At 52.9% G+C, this 26,341-nt stretch overlaps 2 protein-coding genes across 11 annotated transcripts in view; both read right to left on the bottom strand.

Annotated features, from left to right (window-relative positions):
* ENG (endoglin) overlaps nucleotides 1-7,512 on the bottom strand; it is a 54,815-nt gene extending 47,303 nt beyond the window's left edge. For both annotated transcript variants that reach the window (XM_073314756.1, XM_073314757.1), the window contains exon 1: nucleotides 7,126-7,512. In XM_073314756.1, coding sequence (XP_073170857.1) covers nucleotides 7,126-7,183 — 58 coding nt within the window. In that variant the 5' untranslated portion in view covers nucleotides 7,184-7,512. The remainder of the gene's footprint in view (nucleotides 1-7,125) is intronic.
* Nucleotides 7,513-18,576: 11,064 nt separating this feature from the next.
* Nucleotides 18,577-26,341, bottom strand: part of AK1 (adenylate kinase 1) — a 44,995-nt gene continuing 37,230 nt past the window's right edge. For all 9 annotated transcript variants that reach the window (XM_073313939.1, XM_073313940.1, XM_073313941.1 and 6 more), the window contains 2 exons: nucleotides 20,640-20,831; nucleotides 18,577-20,064 (listed from right to left, as the gene is read on the bottom strand). In XM_073313939.1, coding sequence (XP_073170040.1) covers nucleotides 19,996-20,064; nucleotides 20,640-20,831 — 261 coding nt within the window. In that variant the 3' untranslated portion in view covers nucleotides 18,577-19,995. The remainder of the gene's footprint in view (nucleotides 20,065-20,639; nucleotides 20,832-26,341) is intronic.

Here is a 26,341-nt window from a genome sequence, read left to right as displayed (position 1 = left end):
GGAAATCCACAGGTCAATGGAGTAGGTGAGAGCTGTCTCGGACCATTTTCCTCTCCCATCGTGGCTAGAGAAACTATTCCCCCTAGAAAGAAAAGGAGTACTTGTGGCACCTTAGAGACTAACCAATTTATTTGAGCATGAGCTTTCGTGAGCTACAGCTCACTTCATCAGATCAGAAAGCTCATGCTCAAATAAATTGGTTAGTCTCTAAGGTGCCACAAGTACTCCTTTTCTTTTTGCGAATACAGACTAACACGGCTGTTACTCTGAAACCTATTCCTCCTAGGTGAGGGGAAATTGATTTCCCAGGAACCAGCCTGTTTCCGGGACTAAGCAAAGGGAATAACCCCTTTTCTTTTTGAGCCTTTCTACATCATTTCTGCTTGTCTGTTCCACCCTCTACACAATAACTGGGAGATCGCCGAGGTGCCTCGGGGTCATGGAGCCTCTTTATGGGCCTGGGATTTAAGGGAGACAATGCAGATTTTTGCCGCTGGAAATCCAGCACTAGTTCAGAACTACAACATGGATGATCACCGTCTCATAGACACCTCTCTCCTGGCCCCGCGTGTGAGGGAAGTGAGGCAGGATCTGCTGCCAAGCCTTTGTCCCATTGCCATGAACGGGATTCTGGTGATTCACTGTGGCTCATGCTGTCCAGGCTCCTGGTCCTGTGTTGTCACTGTTAAGTACAGCAGAGCCTTTCCCTGACCTCTTCTACACAGTCTGCAGGATGACATGAGGGCAGTGTAATCTGCCCCAGCTGCCATGCCAGGCAGAGCCAGGTAAACCCAGGCATATGAGGACCCTGAGGACAAACCTCCAGTCCCACTAAAAGCAGCACAAACGTTACCCAGCTCGCTTTTTGATGTCACTGGTGATGATGGATACAGTAATAGCTGGGTGAGCTCAGCACACCGGGACACAATCATATGATTCAGATCCTTTCTCTGAGCTGGAAAACAATGCCAGTAAATGGCCAGCAACACAATGGGATGCCAATTCAGAGCAGAGTGTGCGAACAGTGGTGGGTGTGATGCGCACATAGGACGGGTGAAGGCAGGGGTGGGGTTTAGGGAAGGGAGGTCTGGCTGAAAGGGGAGGCAGCTGACTGGCGTGGCCAGGGTGAAGGGCCTCAGGCTTTGGATCCCGATCATCCATTCACATAGCGCCTTTCACCCCATAGCACTTTACCAGCTCACAAACAAACGATACACGGCTCACTCCAACAGTCCCTGAAACACAGCCCCTTCTGGGGTGGGACATGGCAGCTGCGTCACAGCAGATACCAGCGCTCGACTGCAGTTTAGGACACAAAGCGAAAAATGCCCTTTTCAATGGAAAACGCAGATGGACTGTTAGGAAGACAGAACATTAAAACCCACCCTGAAATTCAATCTGGGATCAGCAAGGGTTGTCAGGGGCTACAGGTAGCTGAGTGCTGTCTCCTAGTGCTTCTCAAGCTATCTGATGTGGGGGACCTGCAATTTTTTTTTCCAATGTGCGCGCAGACCGGCAGCTGATGGCTCGCGGACCGGCACCGGTCCACGGACCACCACTTTGAGTAGCACTGTCCTAGGCCACAATTGTGGTGCTGGCCAAGGGAAGAGTGACACCTACTGCACCACCGACACCCACAGGGGAGCTCTGACCGGTCTCTCCGCTAAGCACTCACTCAGTCCAACACTGCTGAGCTCGGGCCAGACGGCAGGAGTGCAGCACAAGGGGCTACAGAGACGGCTAGATGGCAGCTGGGGAGCGTAGCTTTTCCCCCACTTGTTTGGGCAGCTTTTGAGATTTTCCATAACTAGGGCTTTTCACGTGTTTTTTCTACTTTGGAAGTGAAAACCAGAGTGAGGGACAGGGAATCACGGGGGGAGACAGATTTTCATTTTGCAGCTCTACTTAATGTCACTGGTTCAGGTAACTGAGCCTGTATCCCCCGCCACGGTCCCTCGAGGGCACCCACTTAAGGTTTCTGGCTCCCAGCTGTCACCTCTCTTGGGCACAGCTCCGGGCCTTGCACTGTGACATCCCCAGCAAGCCAGGCTGCCGAAAGACGAGTGCCTGCAGTTTGCTTTCTGTCCGAGGTTCTGACCAGCACCTTGCCTGCTGTTACAAGTTACCACTCAGCTCTTTCTGAGCCAGCCCAGCACCTTTATTCTTAAGGTAAAAGCAGTACAGAGAAAACGTGCAAAAAAACCAAAGTTCCTATACATGTGCTAACAGTTGACCTGAGGTCACCTGCAGCCTTAGGGGGACCTAACAAGCCAAAGTCTTTCCCACTCTTCTGCAAGGGCTGGGGCCCTTGGACAGAAGGTCCGGTCCGTTTGCTGGATCAGAAAGAAGACCTGAGCCTGTGCGAACCCAGCTCTTTATCCAAATGGCCTTGCTTTGTGGGATGGTGTCTGGAATCAGTCTCTGCTCTCTGGAGATGTTATAACCTGCGTGATTTGCCGTCATCATCTCCCACGGTTTGTGGTTCCTGGAAAAGCTGGGGGAGCCCTCCTCATGGGAGTTCAGTAAAATCCTTAGCTCACAGTGATACACAAACTTAATATAATACAGGCCCCAAAGACATTGCACAGGATGGCATCACCTGTCACACGGCGCCTGGCAGCTCCTACCCGGTTTGTAGATGATAAGGGCAGGAGAGGACATTGGATCATCCTGTGTGATCCCCCCGCCCACCATAAGCAGGGAATGCTCAGCTGGTCTCCTTCCTGGGCTGTGGCTGGGCAGTGCCACGCGTAGCAATGCCCAGCTCACCTCTACCTGCATACAGCGAAAGAGCTTCTCATCCCCGGGTGATTCTGTCACTCAGAGGGGTTGGTGTCAGACTCCTCATGCTTTCCAGGAGCAACGAGAAACACACACTGGCCTGCGGCTAATCCAAGAGCAGCCACTGAGCCAGCATGCCCATCCCCACCTGTCATTCAGCACAGGCCCAAAGGAGGCCCACAGGGAGGACAGCAGCTGCCACGTGGAACATCAATGGTAGCGTGAAAGGGACGATCCTCAGGGTGCCACCAAAGAGGACGAGGACCCTCTAGGGTTTTACTGAAGACATACTGAGCCAAATTTCCCCCAGGTGTAAACCCAGAGAAGGCGTAGGGTTCCACCAGGGATAGACTTGGCCCAATGAGGCTGTCTAGCCACAGTCCAGTCCCATTTGAACCAGATTATCCAGCCACATGGGAGTTCTCCATGAGAAGTCACTTTAACTAGATCCCCTCGCACTGTTGAGCTCAGTGCCATGATTAGCACAGTCCTTCCCCACCTGCAGGGATCACACAAGCTCTCGGGACGCACCTTCCCTTAGTGACTCATGATCACAGGCGCAGCTTCTCCCATTTTCTAGGAGCTGCCCTGTCACCACACTTCCATGATTGCTGTTCTGCAGATGAGTGTGCGCCCCGGGTCCTGAGATTCCACACTGCTCTCCCAGCCCCACTCATTACAGTGCAGCCAAAGCTTATGGTTTTATCACAAGTCCTGGGATATTTGGTTGGGCTTCTTAAAGCTCCAGCTTCTGGAGTCATGTGATTAGGTGAAAATCCCAGCTGTAATTTTTTAAAAGGTTGGTTCCACAGAAAAGCTTGAAAATGTGACTCAAATGCAGCCCGAAAGCTCAGAAACAAAAAGCAAATCCCCCTGCTCAAGACATTTACACATTTTCTAATAGCTTGTGATTTTTAAGCCATTCTGATGCTTGTTGGGTCTTGATGCATGATTTCTGAATGCAAGAGTGGGTTAAGCTGAGTCAGGGAAATTCCACCCTCATCCCTAGCTCCTGCTGAGTGGGAATCCTGCAGTTCGCCCAGTGGTGATCTCTCCTGAGCTGACCAAACTGCAGAAGATCCCCCTGAAAATGCTTCCATGCCTGCCAGTCCCTCTGGTTCTGTGGGCCAGGGCCCTGGGGCATACACATTTAAAAACCATCTGTACGCACTGTTAGCCCACGCAAGCCTGTATTCACACCCTACACACCACTGGAATAGTCTTGTACAAAATATGCCTTGGGAGGTATCATTCGAAAACTAGTAAGCCACTGGTCAATAATATCAACCTCATACATAGCAACCTTATGTGTAAAGTTCTGACATCCCCCTGTGTGATGTTGAAGACACATGTTCAAACCTGCACAGCCCTGACTAGGTGGAACTGGTCAAGCAGGCCCGGCTTAAACAAAGGGGTGTGTGTTTACCTCAGTTTACATATAAGCTGTAAACAGAGTCCCTTCAGACAGTGAGAGAGGGGAGAAAGACCACAGAGAAAATCTGCATTTCAGAAAAGAAACAGCATAACACCTCTTTCCTCCACCAGAGGCCCTGTCTCCTTGCTCCCAGCTAGAAAGAACCTTAACTAGGGGGCACGCTCAGGAAAATGCTTTTCAAAGGGTGACAGGACAACAAAAGCAAGAGGCAAAACACCTCCGGGTCTCCCTCCCTGCCCACCTCTCTCTAAGACAAGAGACGTTGGGCTTTGGGAGCAGATCCTGACCTGAGAGTTCGGTCAACAATGCTACTGGAAAGCTGTCGCAAGAATTTCACCTTGAACCACGTTCTAGTTTGTTACGTTTAGTACTAGGAAGCTTTTTGATCTTTATTTCTCTTGTAAGTGTTTCTGACTTTAATGCCTTATACTTGCACTCACTTAACACCTAGCTCCTTGTACTTCAGCAAACTTGTCTGACTCGCTAATCAAACCTAATCCAGTGTTGTGACCTGCATGGGTAACTCCTCTGAAGGCAGCAAGCTGCCGTGTGCTGATCTCCTTAGGGGGGCAAGGGACCGAATACATCTGGACTGTGCGGGAGGGGCCTAGACAGTGAAGAACACACGCCTTGGGGAGACGATTCGGGACTGGGCGTGTGTTGGGGTCACCCCACAGGCAGTACTCAAGGCTGCTAGAAGCCAGAGTGTGGCTGATGTGCCGCTGACAGGCTGCTGGGGTCACAGCTGCTGGACCAGGGCTGTGGATCTACACAGATACTCAGGACGTCAGGAGCCCAGCTTGGGAACTACAGCAGCAAAGTACTGTGAGGCACCCCAGGTTGCAGGTAGGGGTGACACAGCCCCTCACTGGTCTGAATTGCACCCTGGAATGTCATGACCATATTATCTCCACACCCACGATCCCCCTGGAAACCTGATTTTGGTTTAGAACCGATCTCCACGGCCAAGCCTGCCATGTTGTGGGACTGGGGTATAGCACAGTGCTGGCCTGGCTGTATGCACGAGATCACAGAGTGTTATAAACCAGCGTGGAATCAATGATGATTTTCACAGCCTGTCCCTACTACAAAGCTACCCTGCGCCTTGCTAGATATCCAGGTAGTCCGACCCTTCAGCAAAGCCACAGCTCCATCTCTGCTATCTGCTCTTCCAGTCTCATTCTCCAAGGGAGCTAACAACTTGTGCTCTCTCCCTGTAGCTCGTTTAGTTTCTTTGGTGTATATTTCTGTTCATTAACTCACAACATTTGTCCCTTTCAAATCCTTGCTCATCCTGAATTGTTCTTTCCTCTCCTACTGTTGCTTTACTCTTTGGCCTCGACACTTGCAAGATTTTATGAGGGTGAATAAACGCAGCTGGGGGATTTCCCAAGCATCTCACTTCTCCAGAGGAGGTTACTTTAGAGAGAGGATTTATCCCGATCCACGGAATTTGGCCAAATTCCCAATTTCTTTACAGTCTCAGTTTTCAAAGGCTCGTACGTTATTTTCATTTCCCCTTTTCCCTCTCCCCTCCCTGCGCTGCCTGGGACCTTTACAATCCCAAGCGAGACAAACAAGCTGGGGTTTGCACTTTTCTAACATTTGTTTCGAGTTTTCTCTTTCCTATTCCCAGCAACGCTTCAAGCGATTTCCTCTGCAAAACTCCAGCTCTCAGCATTCTGGCTGCAGCCGCAGGAGTTTGATTTGACTGAGTAATCAAAAGATGTTTTACACCAAACACAACAGGCCGGATCAGCCTCCCTCCCAAGCCATCCCACTGGGGCATGCGCTGATTCAAGCCAGCTGAGGATCCGGCCCCCTGCGTCTCCCAGCACTAAACGCTTATGTCAATCACCCCCAGCCCAACACTGGAATGGGAGAGGGGCCCTAAGCAGCACAGTGGTTTGTTGCCTTGCATAGCCCAGGAATCTCCTAACAGCCATTCAGCTGGCCTTGCACAGTGTTTGTCTGGTCCCATACTGTGTCCTAGAACTGAGATTTATCTGGTGGGTCACTGGGAAGCCGCAAACCACCCCCCGTCCCAGGCCCAGGGGACAGGTTTTCCTTCCCTCCTTTAGCGATTTTTTCTGTAATTTGCTTTCGTACTTGCTAACTATGGCCCCGATCCAATTTCCATGGACGTCGAGAGACGGGCTCTCATTGATTTCAGTGAGTTTTGGATGAGGCCCAGGGAGTCCGGTTCTGAGCTGCAGATTGCCCTTGGCTCCCACTAAAGCCAATGGCGCTGAGGGCACTACCGGAAGCACTCAGCACTTTGCAGGATCTGGCTCTAACAGCAGCAGGCTATAGACCTCAGGCTGCAGTCTCGGGCCCTGTGTGCAAGCACCCGCCCGCCGGGATAGTTCACAAATAAGTCACTCTCCACTCGGCCACAGGGAGCGCAGTGCGGAAAGCCCAGGCCTAGGGATAGCAAAGGAGGTGCTGGGTGAGCTTTCCCGGGCTGACCAAGGGAGTGACTGGCTGAGATGCAGCTAACCGGAGAGCTAGGTAAGAGTCAGCCAGCGATGTGGGGTCCCTGGGTTGCGGGGAAAAGGGAAAGCAAAGCTGGGTTTTGCTCTCACCATCGGCTTTTCACAGTGCCTGCGAGGGGCAATGGAGACGCTTGTGGAGTGCAAGTTCCCGGTGAAAGAGCAGGACTCTGGCTGTGTTTGCTGGGGACAGGGTGGCACACGGCCTGGGGTCTAGCCCACCAGCGCATGTGAAAGTGCAGCATGAAAAATGGAGCACTTGGCTCAGCTGGATTCAGGTCTAGTGTAAAGATCCAGCTGCGAGAAGGATGGGGCTAAGGCACAGCAGGAGAATACAGAATTAAACCAACCCCATCAGCCAACCGCCCCGCACCCAGAGCCGCCCGCCCAGTGCGCAGGCAAGGAGGAGTCACTCACTTGTGCGTATCGGTGTGCAAGAGAGCAGCAGCGCTGCTAGGAACAGCCCAGCCTCCATGGGGTGGGAATGCCGACTCCCCGCTCTGCCTCTCTTCTCTGCCTCCCGGCACTTCTTAGCCTGTGTCCAGAGGCAGGGGCCTCGCACCAGGAACCCCCGAGGGGCTGCACTGTTTCGCTACAGGACCGCGGAGACAAAGCCGGAGGGAGGGGAAGCGTCTCCACTCCAGCCTTGGGGAGTTTCAGAGCTCGTGGCGATGCAGAAGTGGAGGAAGCAGCAGAACCGGAGCCGGCCGTCGTGGGCTGGCGAGGCGGCTGCCACTTGCTGCGCCCGGGCTGCTCTGCAGCGTGGAGGTGCTGTGTGGGACTCACAATGCCTGAATGGGCAGCACTGACTCAATCCAGCCCTGATGACGCGGCGCGGCAGGAAATTAACTCCCTTTAGAGGAGGGTCTGCCAAGCGATCGCCTGCCAAAGGAAGAGAGGAAATGCCGTTTTCAGAGGCCTGGAGCCTCTGCTGGAGGTCATGCTCTGACAGCACGACGGGAGCTGTGGCTCAAGGCTGAAGGAGAGCAAGGGAGGGCGCCTTGCACTTTCGGTTCCCTCTGCAAGGAGGAGTGCAGCCGAGAAGGGGTTCCCAGCACATCTGGAGCTCCTGGAAGTGGCTCTGCTTCCTGGCCTCCATGTGGGTCTGCATTTTCTTTTCTCCTGCCCTCAGCCAACCCGGTAACTGATACTATCCCCTGGCATGGCTTCATCCCCAGGAACAACTGTACGGGCCACACTGGGGAGTTATTTCTGGCTTCCCAGCCAGATTCTGCATGGAGACAGATAGTTGGGTTTGTGAGCATGCCTCAGTGCGACTGCAGCATGTGTGTGGACACCGCCCTGTTCTCAAGTCCCAGCCACTGAATCCTTCCTTTAGGATTCCTGAGAGGGAGTGTGGTCTAATGATCAGTACCCAGGCCTGGGATTCTATTCCCAGCTCTGCCACTGACCTGCTGGGTAACCCTGGGCAAGTCACATCACTGCTCTGTGCCTCGGTTTCCCCTGTCAAATGAGGCTGCTAATCTCTTCCCGCCTCTGAGGGGTGGTGAATCTAGAGTGCTTTGGATGGAAGGGGACAGAGACGGACAAAGCATCTTTCTGCGGGGGCTCCCAGTGTCCTTTCAGGGGGTACGACGGGAGTTTGACGGGCTGTCTGAGGCCAAACGGGGAGTTCCCATGCCCAAGCTCAACAACATGGGGCACAGTGTCTATGCGCTGGAGAACACAGACACTGCAGCCTCTCCCAGGGCATTCTCAGAGCCTGGCTAGCACAAGGACCTACGAGGGGGAGAGGAAACTTTTCAGGCAAAGCACAGTAGAAGAAACTTTTCTCTAGGTTAGCAGCAGACCCTCCCCCCCACACAACACATCCTGACAGGACTTCGTGTTCTCACTGGCATATGGCTGATGGCGCCACTCCATGGGTAGTGCTGAAGAAGTCAAAGGGCCGCTCCATGCCACAGTAGCAGCTGAGGCAGAGGACCTGTTGCAACCTGGCTCCAATTGTAGTGCCGATGGGCTCTTAGAAACATAGAATCAGAGAACATCAGGGTTGGAAGGGACCTCAGGAGGTATCTAGTCCAACCCCTGCTCAAAGCAGGACCCATCCCCAGCTAAATCATCCCAGCCAGGGCTTTGTCAAGCCAGGCCTTAAAAACCTCTAAGGAAGGAGATTCCACCACCTCTCTAGGTAATCCCTTCCAGTGCTTCACCACCCTCCTAGTGAAATAGTGTTTCCTAATATCCAACCTAAACCTCCCGCACTGCAACTTAGAGACCATTACTCCTTGTTCCGTCATCTGCCACCACTGTGGTCTGTCCCTTAGCTGTGGTCTGTCACTGGACATGGCCAAGGCTTTAGCCTGGCTAGGGAATACAGCTGAGATCCTAGGTAGGCTACAGCATGGAACTGCCTTTCACCCCGCTCAGGGGACAAGCATGTTGTTACAGGCCATAATTGATGCCCGGGCAGGGTCTTAGTCCCACGGCCGTATGCGAGAGCAAGAGTGACTTGTTAAAGGCTCACTAAGGACGCTGCTAAAGAGCTATTGTCGATATAACAATGGGACTTCATGACCTCAGAAGCCAAGGTCCCATAGTAGCTGGGGGAGGGAATCTCCCTGTTTCTGGTGGGCTTCATTCCCCTACCAGGCCATCCCAGCAGATCCTTCAAAAAAAAAAGTTTCTCCCCAGCCATTAGAACGTACCAAAGCAGAAGAATGTTTGTAATTGCTCACTGGAAGGCTCTGGGTGAGCCCCCAGGATAGGTCCCCCGGGCTGGGAGGGGTTGGCAAGGTAACGAATCCCATCTGAAGCAGAGAGATTCACCCCCACCCCACTTGACCCTGGCCCCCAACTCCAATAAGTCCCAGCATAAGCAGGCTAAAGGAACACGTCTATGTGAAAGGGTGGATAGCACCACGGAAGGGCCGAAGGGCTCACAACAGTGGAGCACCAGGGATGTCCTGGGTGAGAGGAGGAGGCTGGGACTTTGCCAGGTTGGGTCTTCACAGGGCAGGCCAGGCTCTGTTTAGATCTCAGCTCGTGACATGCTGCTCTCACAGTCCGTGATCACCCCCTGCTGCGTCACCCTCCCACAGCCCTGCAGCAGCTTCTCAGCAACTCCTCTGCCCTTCTGGGCCGCCAGCTCGGCCCTGACAGGTGGTGCCACCATCTTCGGTCATCCCTCTGCTCCCGAACCCACCACGCCACATGCCCTCTTCCCCCAGTGGGCCTGGAGACTCCTGTCGGCAGCTTTTCTGAGGCATTCCCGGCTCCCTCGCCAACTCACTGGCCTTCCACCTCTAAGCGGGCAGGGGACATGGGGGCCCTTTTCCCAAGCAGGCATCCAGAGCCCACACTTGGCCCCTCACACCGGCTCGGAGACCTGGGCAGGCACCAGAAAGGTGAGCTGTAGAACTGGGATCTGGATTTCAAACACCCCAAGGAAACTGGAGGCATGTTTGGCTCTGGGGAGGAGGGCCCACAGTTCCCAAAAGTGATTTCGGGTGCCCAGTGGGGAATGCCTGCAAAAGGGCCTGACCCTCCGAGGACGGATGTTCAGCACTTTCGGACCCTCAGGTCCCACTGGGGTGCCTCGTGCTGGGCTTCCAAAAGTCACCCGTCGCTTTTGGAAATGTAGGCTAGGGTGTCCGGTTTGGGTGCGTTTCTTGATTTCAAGCCCCTAGATGCCAGTTGAAGCATCCAAGGGTAGGATCTGACATCCCAGGCTTGGAAAGTGGCTGGGGATGCCTTGGGATAAACAGCTGGCCAAGGGATCAAAGGCCGGAGCATCAGCAGCTGTTTAATGGCACATAAAATATTGGTGTAACTTGTGGGCGGAGAACGGGAGTCTCGAGGACTCAAAAAACAGAGTGACTGGCTTGGACACAGGCCTGAAACCAGAGTGAGGAGCCAGCCAGAAAGCTAATAGATCTAGCAGAGGAATGGGCCCAGCTGGCGTAAATCAATATAGAACTAATACAGTCAACAAGCCACCCACGGAGAGCGAGACGGCAAAATACATGCTGGAGTTGGGATCCAATGGGTGGGAGGTGGCGATTCCCTCGGCCTCTTTCGATGCCCCTCCCCTCCGCTTGGAACACCATCCTCTTCCATCCAGACCCTCCCTTAAAACACAGTCCTTCTGCGGCGCCTGTCCACAAGGATTCCTCCAGCGGACGCCCGCACCGCTTCCAGTTGGGCCCTACATCCGGCGCGTTACGTGTCTGGTTTGGACTCGGAGCGTGACTCTCTCCATGCTGCACAGCCCTGACTGTGCTGAGAGCGCTTTCTCAATAGACTCCTTCCCCAGTGGCTATTCAATTCGGGAGGATCAAAGACTGAACAGAGACACACACGGAACGGTGCAGCTCCTAGACGCAGCTGCATTCCCCGCTCCCTGCTGTCTTTGGCCTTGTCTAGATTAGATCGACAGATCGATTTGTCCTTCTGGTGTGTGTGCATGGGGGGGGGGGAATGCCCTTGCCTGCACACACAAATTTGTTATGATCAATTTTTCCCTGGTGAGTCCACAGCTCATGTTACCCTGATTACAGGTTGGGATGGACGTCAATCAGAGCAAGCTCCTTGATTGCAGAATAGACAACAGGACAGAGCTGCCTTCAGAATGGGGGACACGGATCCCCATATGCCAGGGCCTGGCTGATGGAACTGACACACTGCAGTCTGTGACCTCCTTTTGTCCACCATTAACATCTTCTTTGTACGCTTCGATTCGGCTTTGGCTTTTCCAGCAGGTGATTCCTCCCCTGGAGATGCCGAGGAGCAGAGGGTGCTCGCCACCTTGCTGAGCTGGGCCTGTCGGTCTGAGAACTGTGATCCCAAAGTAATTGGGGATTCTGCTGAGCCACATCAATTTCTAGAGCACCCATCAACCAGCACAACAGAGCTCAGGAAGCCGGACTGCAGAAGCTTCAGAGTATGTAGCTGTGGTGAAACTTACACGGGAGGGAGGAAACTCCTGCGCTCTTCGCTGCCCTGCCATTTTTATGGCTGGGGACAATTTTTAATTTTTGCTTTTCTATTTATGTTCGCTGGTGGGGGCAGTCCAGCTCCCTGCTGCCTGGGAGAAGCTCCCTCTCCTGGGTCTGTCTGCATGCATTTTCGCTTCCATGGCCCTTTGACACCATCTCTCTCCCCTGCCCATCTGAACAGCAGCCACTGGCTCGGCAGCCACAGACCTCTGCCCCATGTCAGAGCACAGTAACAAAGATCAGCCTCTTCCCAGCACGCCTGTCTCATGCTACCACTGTCCAATAGCCGGAGACTCTAGCCATCGATTGTTACCACAGTAACAGAGCACGCCACAATCTTTAATGTTTTTATCCTCACAACACCGATAGGGGGCAGGGCAGTGCTGGTATCCCCAGTTTACATATGGGGAAACTGAGGCACAGAGCAACTAAGTGACTTGCCCAAGGTCACACAAGAAGTCCATAGGACAGCAAGGAATTTATCACACATGTCCTGAGTCCCAGGCTAGTCCCCATACTGCTGAGCCACTCTTCCTCTCCTCTTATAAAGTTTTGCCCCCTGGAGACAGAAGACTCAGTTCTCCTCTCACACCACTTTTATTCCAGTTTACCTCTGACTATACTGGAGTTACTCTTGAGTTACGCAGTGTATGAGAGTAGAATTGTGCCCAGAACATATAGATGTAAGCCTACCCCGCTCTGTTCCTTCCCCCGTTTGATGTGAAAATCATTCTGGACATTCACCTTCTTACTCACTATTGTACAGATGTGCTGATGACATTCGTAGAAGCGGACTCGTTTTAATATGGTTTTAAATGGCAGTGTAGGTAGCAGTTGTGTGTCTCCACATCAAATTCTGCTTTCATGTAAACAATTGGGGCTCTGCGGCGTGAAGGTTTGAGAAAGGGAAAAGGCCCCCAAATTTTCACTGTACAAGCGATACAAAAATGGCATTGTGTCACCCCCAGGACACATCATATAGACACACACAGGACACACCTCACTGAGTGACACAGCACACAAGTATCTAGAGAGGATGATCCATTACACACAGACATGCATCGATATGATATCCCATCACACACACAGTACACTATACTAGTGCACACGCATAAGAGTGCATCAGGCATTGGCAAGAGGAGCGTGTTGGCCTAGGCTCTGCGACTGGATGTCAAGGCCTGGTTCTCCCTTGCCTTGCTCCTTGCACGGTCATTGATAGCTGCCCAAAGCCTGGATAAAACACTGATTTGCAGAGTTCAAGGGAATCAGGCCCTCCCGCATCCCAGCCCCAGATTTCCAAGTGTAGTCAGATGTCCTCATGCGTCATTTGTGCGCTTGTCACTGAACGGTCTCACAGGGTTGTCCTGGTAAATCTCTGAATTTCTATGAGTTTGTACATTTTAACCATTTCTTCTAGATCTGGTCATTCTAGGCACTCCCTACCAATGGCACTTGTGTTTGCAGAGATCATTTCCAATAGCAAGGCCAAACTCATTTCTTTTTTCTTGTATCACAGAGAACTTTAGAGCTAAAATTAAGTTTTTTTCTTTTTTAAAAAAATTGCTAATGGAAATGGTTTCATTAAATCTCACTCTCAGTCCCCATCATGCACCCAATATGCTGAGCGATTTTGAAAATAACGAGGAGTCCGGTGGCCCCTTAAAGACTAACAGATTTATTTAAGCATAAGCTTTCGTGGGTAACCTGAAGAAGTGGGGTTTTTACCCATGAAAGCTTATGCTTAAATAAATCTGTTAGTCTTTAAGGGGCCACCGGACTCCTTGCTGTTTTTGTGGATACAGACTAACACGGCTCCCCCTCTGATACTTGTCACCATGCAAGGCACTAATTTTGAAAATGTGATCTTTAGCGTTTTCCATGGGGTCCATCCCCGGCAAAGAAAAAGCGAGTTTATTTGTTTAAATAAAATCAAAGTGGGCTGAGATGTTTCTATGGAGAAGATCCAAAGCTAGGATAGTTCATGCTAACAGAACAGTTTGGAAGGGATACAAACCAAACGCAAACTATTAGGGATTAGGCGGAGACCTTCCCGGAGTCAGATTATCCTACATCTATCTGCCTGCTGCACGGTTTCCTGCATCTTCCTCCAACACACCTGGCGCTGGGCACTGCCAGAGATAGGTTGCTGGACGAGATGGAGCCGGTATTCCTGATTCCCCGGCTACGTTAGTAGGTGACACGGGCACCCAGGGTTAAGTGTGTTACCTGTTCCCCTCCGTGCCTGCTCCACGGGGGATAGCTGCCCGCTGTGCTTTTAGATGAAGTGCTGGAGAGCCCAACCGTAGCACAGGGTGGGCACTTGCCTCCAACCCAGGGTCCATTGTTTTCAACCTGGAACTATCCCTCAAGTCCACCTTGAGAGAAACCAGAGGGCTGTCTCCTGTGAGAGCACACTGCCACCTCCTGGACAGCTCCGGAAAAGCAGCAGCAACGGGCACCGCTACAAAGCCTTTGGTAAAACCCTTGCTTAAAGCCAGGTACGGTAGCAGGGAGCTGGTGGAGATTTACAAAGACACAGGAGTACACCGCTCTGCATGCCGTGAGGGGAACACATACCTGTCTTCTGGCAGCTGGGGACACTCCAGTCAGTTTTCACAAACCCTTCTCAGGGGGTTGCCTGGGTAAAACTCCTGATTAGGCCTTGACAGAGCCACTTGTTTAGCAAACATTTCCTGCTCTGACCTGAGCATGACTCCGACTCAGTCACAGACCAGGAGGCCTTGAGCACGTCCTTGCACTTCTCTGGGCCTCAGTTTCTCCAGCTGTACAATGGGGACAATACCTGTCTCACGTGGGGTCTGGGAGATGTGGCTCTAGACAGCTGTGAATGGATGCTGTGCTATGTGAGTGCAGAAGCTCCAGGGCTTATTTGGGGGAAGCGCGGGAGGAGGCGGCCTGGGTGTTACTGAACATCTGACCCGGCTGGGGTTTGCAAAAGGAGCAATAGGTAGACTTACCAACATGGGCAATGGAGGAAGGGCGAGCAGAGTCAGGGAGGGCCCATGGAACTGGTGCTGGAGGAGAGTGGAAGGCTTGAGTCAATGGGGCAGGAAATCAATTGGAGTTAGGCACCAAGGTGATTTAATGGGAGTTAGGCACCTAGGCACTTTGAAAACCCCACAAGGTCCCTGTCTGTTTAGGTGCCTGAATACCTTTAAAAGTCTGGCCCGAAGAGAAGAGAAGAGAAGAGAAGAGAAGAAAGTGCCCGGCGTCTCAGGTAGCTCCCCCTGTGCACACGGAATGCTGGGGACAGGAGCAGTACGACCTTGGTACTAAGGGTTAGGGTTGGGTCAGTGCTTCTCTGACTAAGGAACACTGAGTCCTCCCTTCCGGGTTCTCTGAGCACCCCAGAGGCAGGTAAAGCCGATGAGAGCTATGTTCACTCCCCAGCCTTGGCAATAATTAAGCCTTAAGTGTTTGCGTTCAGTAGACAGAGCCCTGGTCCTTTCCCCTCTCTAGCCCAATGCTCCAGCTCTCTCTCGCTGACCTCTCAATATGCAGAGGCCCCATATCAACAATTTCCTGGATACATTTTGCTTTTGTTTTCCAGCAACTCTCTAGGCACTGCAGTTCCCGACTGCAATATTGTTTGGGCTTTTCAGAGTCTTCTCCTTCCTCCTCACTCCGCTCTGCTGCCAGGTTAGGGGAAGGACAAACAACCCCTGGCCAGGGACGGATGGAGAGTTCATTGAAAGAAATCAAAGGGCGTCTCCTCTTCCAGGCTGCCTCTGGCTCCTAGCTCAGTCCAGCCGCCAGGGAGAGAACCCAGCCTCCCTCCCCTGGGGCAGGGGGTTAACACTTTCAGTGCCAGCTCCTGCAAGGTATCACCCGTCCCATCTACAGGAACAGTCAGCACTTCACAAACATGAATTGATTAGTCCCACCGCTTTCCATGAGGTAGGTCAGCATTATCCCCATTTTACACATTTGGGAAGCTGAGGCACAGGACGGTGAAGTGATCCAAGGCCACAAAGGGCACCAGTACCTGAGCCAGGACTAGAATTCAGGATTTCCTGGTCCCCGTTCCATGCTCAGATCACTAGGCCATGCTGCCGTGGGAAGAAGACGGTGGAGCTCAGGGGTGGGAAAAGTAGCATAAACTTCTTGGGCCTGGTTCTCTCCACATGAACACCTGCTGTCTCTACTATGCAATGGGAAGGAGGGGAGAAGCAGGACCTTGTCCAGTTAGACCTATGGATATATAGATGGCTAGCCCCCCAGGGCTCCTGCCCCATTGGTACCAGAATGTCATGCAACGTCCTTCGGAAAGCCAAGGAGAGCTGCACACAAGTCTGCAGCAAGCCTCAGGTAGCTCACCTGTCACCTCTACCTTCCCCCAGATACTAGCCACTGGTCATGTGCTCATCCCCATACTGCTAGCTGACTGCCCATCTGCACGTGCTCCGAGCTCAAGCCCTGGTCACTCACCGGGTTGCTGGGGTTGGCTCCCAGCACTAGACCCGTGTGCGCATACAGTGTGAATCCAAGCAGAGTTCAGTCCTGGCTCTATGGTTCAGGCAACGCTCGGAGTGCAGATTCTCTTCTTGCAGCCCCTTCTGAGAGCGGAGATCCCACAGTGCAACTGCCTAGGCCTTGAGACTAGGGCCGCCTTTCCCAAACTCCTCAACTGCATCAGCACACCCTTCCCCAGAGCTCCTGCCTGCAGGCACGCTGGCAAACACTTTACTGCTTCAGGGACATGGGCAGGTGAAGCACATAACACACTGGCTTTGCAAAAGGGATTTCTGAACCAATTAGCCAGCAGGGGAGAGACACAAACCCAAGCAAAATACAAAGCACCGGCACGCAAAGCCTTGCCTCAGTTTCCTCACCACTCGAGAATTCTTAGGCCTTTGGCTTCCAGGTCCCCTCCTCTGGGCCACACTTCTCCAGCTCATGGCTTCTCCTCCAAGCCTTGGCCTCTCTCTCTGACAGCTTCCTTCAGCCTTGGCTGGTCCCACAATCAAATGTCTCCTCTCCCTCCAAAATCCTGATCCCGTTGTTCCTCTCTCCTGCCCCAAGTTTCCTGTGTCTCTGTGACCCACCCAGGCCCCGCGTTTCTAAAGGGCTGTATAGACACATCTCTGTTCCCTCTCCTGGGCCAGTTCCATTCCTTCAGCCCCTAGCCCTCTGCAGAGAAGTTGAGAAAACTAGGTTTTTCTAGGAGGCAGTGACTCCTCTGCTCTGCCTGGGCAAGATCTAGCCAGGTGCTGATAGTCATTAATGACCAACCAGTTCATAAACAGACACCCAGCGCCACCCTCTGCCCCTTAGCATGAGGAGTGTGAGGGGACAGTACAGTCGTTGACAGCCCTAACAGACAGTTCATAAACTCAACTTCATAAGTTATACACTGGAAATTCCCCCAGTCATCACAATCCTCCGCTCCATTGGCCACCTGACACTGACACACACACACACACACACACACACACACACACACACACACACACACACACACACACACACACACACACACACACACACACACACACCACAGCTGCTGCAGGAGGTGTTGCCTTTGATGGAATGTACCCCTGACGGGACGGGCGACATCCTTCCTGACTGACATTCCAGACGCATGCTGTGTCTGACTGATGCTTCTCAACAGCAGCCAGACTGGGCTTATTTGCTTGTCGCGGACCCACCGGTTGTTCCTGTTTGTGACCCAGACTCCAAGCTCTTGTATAACACGTCTAACATCTGAGCATGTTTTGCTGCTCATTTCCTTCCTCATCACCGTCTCAGCAACTTCTGTGCCTTCCAGACAATCTCTTTTCTCCCGACCTTGGATCTGCCCGGACCCTTGCTGGCTGATTGACGGCAACGTGATCTTCCCCTTTCTAGAAAGAACCTGATCCAAAGCCCTTTGAAGCCAAAGATCCCTGCTGACTTCAGTGGCCATTGGATCTGGCTCACAAAGGCCTCCTACTGATTCTTGTCCTTAGGAGGGTGGAGAAGTTCATGACCGTTGCTTCTCTGAGCATTTTGTGCACTGGCCCAGTGCACACCTATTCAAGCCCACTGACCCTGGAGTAGCAGCCCATGAGCCATGGGTACAGCAGTGCCAATGGGGCATGAAGCAGGACGAACTTGGCCCAGGAGGGTCCCCAAGCAATGGATCTGTTTGGTGCATTGGTTTGTCAACTGGGAGTCAAAATCACTTTCTGTCTTTTGGCCTTTCAAGTGTCCCTGGCTGAAAACACAGAGGCCACCAGAACTTCACCTTCACTCAGCATCTCTCACACCACACAGCCCTTCATAAAATCTCTGCCTCCTAAATACACTGATATTAATGGCACATTGTCCTGAGAGTGATAACTTGGTTCTCCTGGCCACCTTAGCTTGCACGCATTGGAGAAGATGCCTCGCCCCATTGTAGAGAGGAAGGATGAGCTTGCAGGTAGGGCCCCGGCAACATAAAGGGGTGTAAGCTGCAGTTACACCCACTTTAAGGCTCCTTCTTGCCGCCCGAGCAGCGACAAGGGGTCTCTGTGTACGTGGGAAACAGATGTTTGGCTGGAGTTTGGCCAGGATACCAGGGGCCAATACCCCACTGGTGAAAAGTGCCACATGCCACAAGGGCACAGGACTGCAGGTTTCCATGGCAACTTGAAGATGGCACCACTCACTGTCCAGGACCCCCTAACATTATGCTGAGGGCCTTGCCTTGTGGAGGAGAACTATGGTACATTCCCATGTCCTGGGCTTTCCTCGGAGGTCTCCCATCCCAGTGGGGACGGGCCCTGCCCTGGCGAGAGCAGACAGGATCCGAGCCAGGGGTGTGAATTAGGACAGCAATGCAGTCCTCCCCGCAACTCCCTAGACACAGTTGGTATTGAATGGAGCGCGGTGAAAGTCAAATAAAGGCACAGCTCACACTGAGAAGCACTTTTCTGCCACGCTCTTTAATAACAATATGTCAGTGTACATTTGGGCAGCAGGGGCAACATGCCGCCTTTAAGACTTGGGGTGGGGGTGGAGTTGTTGCTTTTCATTCATAAATACTTTTGTTTGTAACCATTGTAAAAAAAATGAGGAAGAGAAGAGCTGCCACCAATGAGTGTGTGGGAGACAATGTGTGTGTGTGGAGAGGTGTGAAACGTGAGTGTGTGCGGGGCACGGGAGCCATAAAAAGCACAGTAAGACAGCGACCAAATGAGGCACAGTGTTCACATCACAGCCTTTTGGGGTAGCCCCTAGGCTCAGGCAGGGCCCCTGGCCTTTGGTAACTCACCCAAAGCGCTAGACAGTCCTGGGAGAGTTGGGAAAAAGCAAGCGGAGAGGGGTTTCAGCAGAGATGCACTCCAGCCTCGAACGCCTTCTCTGGAGACAGAGCTACACAGAGGTACAGGGCAGCTGGACTCCAGGCTCCTGGAGAGACTATTCCCTTATGTTCTAAAGCAGCGGAAGATACCACCCCCCCAAACCCCGGGCTCTCTGCTGCTAATGCTGGGCTACTCTGCTGGCAGATGCTGGCTCTGTGCAGGCAGCATCACAGTGGGGAATGGAGCTCATCCCTGACCCCACCTGAGAGCTCACACCCCCAGCCGGAGCCCCCACCCCCTCCCACATCCCAGCCCACTGCTTCAGCCTACAAATGGATTTTATACACCCCCTGGGGGAATCTGTTCCTGCCCCAAGGCATCCCCTGCTTGATGACTGCTCTCTCCCTGTGCTCACATCATGCAAGGAGAGTGGATGGGGTGGGGGGGGGGGGCGGCGCTCAGCAATGGTGACACTAGTTGGTGTCTGGCTCTACAGGCACAAAGGGATTTTGCCCAGCCCTGGCTCAAATGGGGTTTTCTCTGCATTTGATTCAAATTCCCTCTGTGCCAGGCAGATTTTAAGACTCTCAACTGCATCCTCTGCTCAAAAGAGGGAGCAAGTTGCCTGCACTGTCAGAGAATCCTCCCCCTCCATGCAGGAGCAGATTCCCCTCTCCTCCTGCTGATGCCATGGAGTGGGATAAACAGGCCACTTCCTGCCTTTAATCAACCTCAGGGCGCAGTGGGGGGGGGGAGAATATCTGGAAAGAAAAACTCACTTCCTGTTACAGAAGAAAAAGATAAAGCCTGGACTCATTAAAGTGAATTTTACTGTGGCGAGAAGGGAAGGAGTCAAACACAATGTCCTTGAAATTTCCTCCACAGGGCTGTGTCCATGAAAACAGGATAAAGCCACTTCCGCTGTCTCTGCCATGGAGCTCAAATGGGGGCGGGGGGAATACTCGGGCTCTGGGGGTGGGAAAAGTGTGATGTTCTCTCTGGGTGGGAAGGGGTTAGAGGTGGGGGGTCCCTTTTGTGCTTTACTTCAGGGCATCCAGATGAGTGCAGACCTGTATGAACACGTCATCCACAGAGCCTTCTGCATTCAGCTGTAGGGGCAAAGGAGGAGAGCCAGTCAGGACAGGGCCATAGAGAAGCCCCTAGACTACATCCTGCTTCGTGCAGCACCGCACAGGCCTGGGACAGCCCAGCTCCCAGATCTCCATGCTAGCCAGAGGATCTACTCCTGGCAGGTGCAATGCCCTCAGAATCCATTCCACAGCGCCTGAGGCCTGTCTGGCTCTGGGGGGCACCGGGCCTGAGGCCTGTCTGCTCTGGGTTGCCAGGCCCAAGGCCTGGTTGGAAAGCCCTCTCTGCTGCTTCTCTTCCCTCCTCAGAGCCCCATCCCTCATTAGTTCTCCTCCCCTGCTTGTTGATCCATAGTAGCAGGGCGTGCTGACAGCCAACCTTGAATGTGGCTTGCTCTGGGATTTCCTCAGATCAGAGGCATCTGAGGGTGCATTCTGCCCCTTTAACTGCTGGGAAGCCCCAGACCATCTGAGACACAAGGACGGCAAGTGGCTCAGACCTGCCAAAACCCACAATGGACTCTGCAGAGTCTCAGCAGATGGGAAAGGGCCAGTTCCACCCCCACCCATCCCCAGTTGGCTTGTGGCCAACGTACCTTCCGGACGATCCCTCTTTTCTCGTAGAATGCGATGACCGGCTCAGTGGCCTTGTAGTAAGTGTCCAGGCGCTTCTTGATCGTCTCCTCATTGTCATCCACCCGCCCGCTGGTCTCACCCCGTTTCAACAAACGCTTGACCATGGTGTCCTTCCCTGCATCCACGTAGAGCAGCAGTGTTGGGGGGGCGATCTGTTGGGGAGGAGAACCAGGGAAACGTCCTTACCTATACAGACAGGCTTTGGCTTTACAAAGTTCATAGTTTCCTCCACTAGCCCTGCAGGATGATGACCCGAGGGGTGGGGGAGACTGTGCCCCGCGCCGTCACTGAATCACCCTGACATGGAGGAAGGGAAGGGAGAGCTGGGTCTGGAGCAGTCACCCTTTAGGGTGACCAGGTGTCTGGTTTTCAACAGGAACACCCGGTCAAAAAGGGATCCTGGAGGCTCCGGTCAGCACCGCTGACCAAGCCGTTCACTGTCCAGTTGTCAGCGCCAAGCAGTGGGGCTGGCAGGCTCCCTTCTAGCCTCCATGCTGCATGGCTCCCAGAAAGCAGCCAGCATTTCCCCCCTCCAGCTCCTATGTGTAGGGGCACCCAGGGGGCTCCCCATCCTGCCCCCGCCCCAAGTGCTGTCCCCACAGCTCCCACTGGCCAGGAACCAAGGCCAATGGGAGCTGCAGGGGTGGTGCCTGCGGACAGGGCAGCATGCAGAGCTGCCTGTCCATGCCTCCGCTTAGGAGCCCGGAGGGGCGACATGCTGCTGCTTCTGGGGGCTGCTTGAGGTAAGAGCCACCAGGAGCCTGCATCCCTGAACCCCACAATGTCCCAACCCCCTACGCCAGCCCTGATCCATCTCCAACCCTCCAAACCCCTCGGTCCCAGCCCAGAGGACCCTCCAAACCCCAAATCCCCATCCCCACCACAGAGCCTGCAACCCCAGCCAAAGCCCTCACTCCCTTCACCGCACCCCAAACCCCTGTCCCAGCCCTGATCCCTCTCCCGTCCTCTGAACCCCTCATCCCTGACCCCACCCCAGAGCTCACACCCCGAGCCGGAGCCCTCACCCCCTCCCACATCCCAGACCATTGCTTCAGCCTGGAGCCCCCTCCCGCACTCTGATCTACTAATTTCTGGCCCCACCCCAGAGCCCGCACCCCCAGCCGGAGCCCTCACCCCCTCCTGCACCTCAGCCCCCTGAGCCAGCCCAGTGAAAATGAGCGAGTGAGTGAGGGGGGCAGAGCGAGCGACAGAGGGAGGGGGGATGGAGTGAGCAGGGGCGGGGCCTCTGGGAAGGGGCGTTGACTTCCGTCGAATTGTGGAAGTCAACGAATGGCTACGTAGGTGGTGTCGGAGAGAAGGCTTTGGATTCTTTGACCATGGGATGGTGTTCCCAGAAGGAGGAGTGCTAGGCAGAGATGGGCTCCACCTAATGAAGAGAGGGAAGAGCATCTTCGCAAGCAGGCTGGCTAACCTAGTGAGGAGGGCTTTAAACTAGGTTCACCGGGGGAAGGAGACCAAAGCCCTGAGGTAAGTGGGGGAGTGGGATACCGGGAGGAATCACGAGCAGGAGCATGCGAGAGAGCGGGGTCCTGCCTCATACTGAGAAAGAGGGACAATCAGCAAGTTATCTCAAGTGCCTATACACAAATGCACGAAGCCTGGGAAACAAGCAGGGAGAACTGGGAGTCCTGGCACAGTCAAGGAATTATGATGTGATTGGAATAACAGAGACTTGGTGGGATAACTCACATGACTGGAGTACTGTCATGAATGGATATAAACTGTTCAGGAAGGACAGGCAGGGCAGAAAAGGTGGGGGAGTTGCATCGTATGTAAGGGAGCAGTTTGACTGCTCAGAGCTCAAGTATGAAACTGCAGAAAAACCTGAGAGTCTCTGGATTAAGTTTAGAAGTGTGAGCAACAAGGGTGATGTCGTGGTGAGAGTCTGCTATAGACCACGAGGCTTTCTTCCGGCAACTCACGGAAGTTACTAGATCGCAGGCCCCGGTTCTCATGGGAGACTTCAATCACCCTGATATCTGCTGGGAGAGCAATACAGTGGTGCACAGACAATCCAGGAAGTTTTTGGAAAGTGTAGGGGACAATTTCCTGGTGCAAGTGCTGGAGGAACCAACTAGGGGCAGAGCTCTTCTTGACCTGCTTTTCACAAACCAGGAAGAATTAGTAGGGGACGCTAAAGTGGATGGGAACCTGGGAGGCAGTGACCATGAGATGGTCGAGTTCAGGATCCTGACACAGGGAAGAAAGGAGAGCAGCAGAATACGGACCCTGGACTTCAGAAAAGCAGACTTTGAGTCCCTCAGGGAACTGACGGGCAGGATCCCCTGGGAGAATAACATGAGGGGGAAAGGAGTCCAGGAGAACTGGCTGTATTTTAAAGAATCCTTACTGAGGTTACAGGGACAAACCATCCCGATTTGTAGAAAGAATAGTAAATATGGCAGGTGACCAGCTTGGCTTAACAGTGAAATCCTTGCTGATCTTGAACACAAAAAAGAAGCTTACAAGAAGTGGAAGATTGGACAAATGACCAGGGAAGAGTATAAAAATATTGTTCGGGGATGCAGGAGTGAAATCAGGAAGGCCAAATCACACTTGGAGTTGCAGCTAGCAAGAGATGTTAAGAGTAACAAGAAGGGTTTCTTCAGGTATGTTAGCAACAAGAAGAAAGTCAAGGAAAGTGTGGGCCCCTTACTGAATGAGGGAGGCAACCTAGTGACAGAGGATGTGGAAAAAGCTAATGTACTCAGTGCTTTTTTTGCCTCTGTCTTCATGAACAAGGTCAGCTCCCAGACTACTGCACTGGGCAGCACAGCAAGGGGAGGAGGTGACCAGCCCTCTGTGGAGAAAGAAGTGGTTCGGGACTATTTAGAAAAGCTGGACGAGCACAAGTCCATGGGGCCGGATGCGCTGCATCCGAGAGCGCTAAAGGAGTTGGCGGATGTGATTGCAGAGCCATTGGACATTATCTTTGAAAACTCATGGTGATCGGGGGAAGTCCCGGACGATTGGAAAAAGGCTAATGTAGTGCCCATCTTTAAAAAAAGGGAAGAAGGAGGATCCTGGGAACTACAAGCCAGTCAGCCTCACCTCAGTCCCTGGAAAAAGAGGGACTTTTTCCCTCTTGGAAATGGAGCAGGTCCTCAAGGAATCAATTCTGAAGCACTTAGAAGAGAGGAAAGTGATCAGGAACAGTCAGCATGGATTCACAAAGGGCAAGTCATGCCTGACTATTCTAATTGCGTTCTATGACGAGATAACTGGCTCAGTGGATGAGGGGAAAGCTGTGGACGTGTTGTTCCTTGACTTTAGCAAAGCTTTTGACACGGTCTCCCACAGTATTCTTGCCAGCAAGTTAAAGAACTATGGGCTGGTTGAATGGACTATAAGGTGGATAGAAAGTTGGCTAGATTGTCGGGCTCAACGGGTAGTGATCAATGGCTCCATGTCTAGCTGGCATCCAGGATCAAGTGGAGTGCCCCAAGGATCGGTCCTGGGGCTGGTTTTGTTCAATAACTTCATAAATGATCTGGAGGATGGTGTGGATTGCACCCTCAGCAAGTTTGCAGATGACACTAAACTGGGGGGAGAGGTAGATACGCTGCAGGGTAGGGATAGGATACAGAGGGACCGAGACAAATTAGGGGATTGGGCCAAAATGGATGAGGTTCAACAAGGACAAGTGCAGAGTCCTGCACTTAGGACGGAAGAATCCCATGCTACAGACTAGGGACCGAATGGCTCGGCAGCAGTTCTGCAGAAAAGGACCTAGGGGTTACAGTGGACGAGAAGCTGGATATGAGTCAACAGTGTGCCCTTGTTGCCAAGAAGGCCAATGGCATTTGGGATGTATAAGTAGGGGCATTGCCAGCAGATCGAGGGATGTGATCGTTCCCCTCTATTCGACACTGGTAAGGCCTCATCTGGAGTACTGTGTCCAGTTTTGGGCCCCACAGTACAAGAAGGATGTGGAAAAATTGGAAAGAGTCCAGCGAAGGGCAACAAAAATTATTAGGGGACTGGAACACATGAGTTATGAGGAGAGGCTGAGGGAACTGGGATTGTTTAGTCTGCAGAAGAGAAAAACGAGGGGGGATTTGATAGCTGCTTTCAACTACCTGAAAGGGGGTTCCAAAGAGGATGGATTTAGACTATTCTCAGTGGTAGCTGATGACAGAACAAGGAGTAATGGTCTCAAGTTGCAGTGGGGGAGGTTTAGGTTGGATATTAGGAAAAACTTTTTCACTAGGAGGGTGATGAAACACTGGAATGAGTTACCTAGGGAGGTGGTGGAATCTCCTTCCTTAGAAGTTTTTAAGGTCAGGCTTGACAAAGCCCTGACTGGGATGATTTAGCTGGGGATTGGTCCTGCTTTGAGCAGGGGGTTGGACTAGATGACCTCCTGAGGTCCCTTCCAACCCTGATATTCTATGATTCTATGACAGGGGCCGGGGCAAGGGTGTTCGGTTTTGTGCGAGTAAAAAGTTGGCAACCCTATCACCCCACCACTCTGACCCCGTGCAGACGAGGGTCAGGACTGTTACCACAGTGTGCACCAACATACATGCCCTCACACCAACCATCCCATGGCAATCAGGTTGGGGGTAACTTGGATTTTCCGGGCGCTGGGTGACCCTCTAATAGCTGGCTCTGTCTTTGCTCTGGAGCACGCTACTGCATATGTGCCAGGGGCACACTGAGCCTCCGTTTGCTTGTTACTTTGCACATGTTCATTAGCCCAGGCCATTTACCACCCTGACTTGTAGGTTCATCCCAGGCCACAGCCTGCTAAAAAGGATCCTTCCTCTTCAATTGTTTTTTCCAGCTGTTTCTATGGAGCAACCATTGCGCCACCTTGTGCCAGTCCCACGTATTACAGCCAGGGATCACTCCAACGCAGGTACCTTCCTCTCTCACAAGTTTTCTCCCCAGCCTCTCCAGGCCTGCACTAGCAGGGTTACAGTTTCCCTGGAGCAGACAGTAAAACCTGCTCCTAGGCAGCACACGGAACAGCCTTCCTGCTCTAACCCCATTAACAATACCATCATATACAACCTTGCACTCCAGACACCTTCAGGGTGTTTAAGGGGCTCACTGCAGCCACCTCTCAGGTGGAGCATGACAGTTATTTACCAGCATGCAGCAACCCTACCTCAGCAGTTCAGGATGGGAAGGAAAGACGAATCTGACACTCAGTTAAACATGACTGGGTAACTGGGGGAGGCAGAACGTAATTACTCAAGTTGAGCTGGGACAAAACCTGTTCTACAGAAAATAGCAGTGATCCAGACCTTGGCTTGACATCACAACCTAAAGATGGTGCCTCCAGCAGCAGAGCTTCTCCTGGCACCATGTGGGGCTTTGGTTCAACTCCCCCCGAAGAGATGGTCTGCCCCAATGAATCGACCCCACCACTTCCCCATTTCTAGGGTCGCCTTATCCAGCCATCGAGCAACCCCACCACGCTGAGTTTGTGACAAAACTACCACAGGTATGGGTGTGATGTCCAGTGTTTGGGGGCAAGGGGTGAGAAGACACGGCTGGCACTGCTGTCTACACTCACTGTTTGTGTCTCTCCCCTGGGGAGCGTATCCCTTTTCTGCCCCACTGAACAGCTGCCCAGCCCCTGCTCTGCTCTCTAGGGTGGCTCTGGTTCTGCTTGACAAGCTTTTAGTGCAAA

The sequence above is a fragment of the Lepidochelys kempii genome, chromosome 16 (genome assembly GCF_965140265.1).
Source record: "Lepidochelys kempii isolate rLepKem1 chromosome 16, rLepKem1.hap2, whole genome shotgun sequence".
Lineage (NCBI taxonomy): Eukaryota > Metazoa > Chordata > Testudines > Cheloniidae > Lepidochelys > Lepidochelys kempii.
Note: the sequence above shows the minus strand (reverse complement) of the source record. Positions and strands in the feature narration are given on the sequence as shown.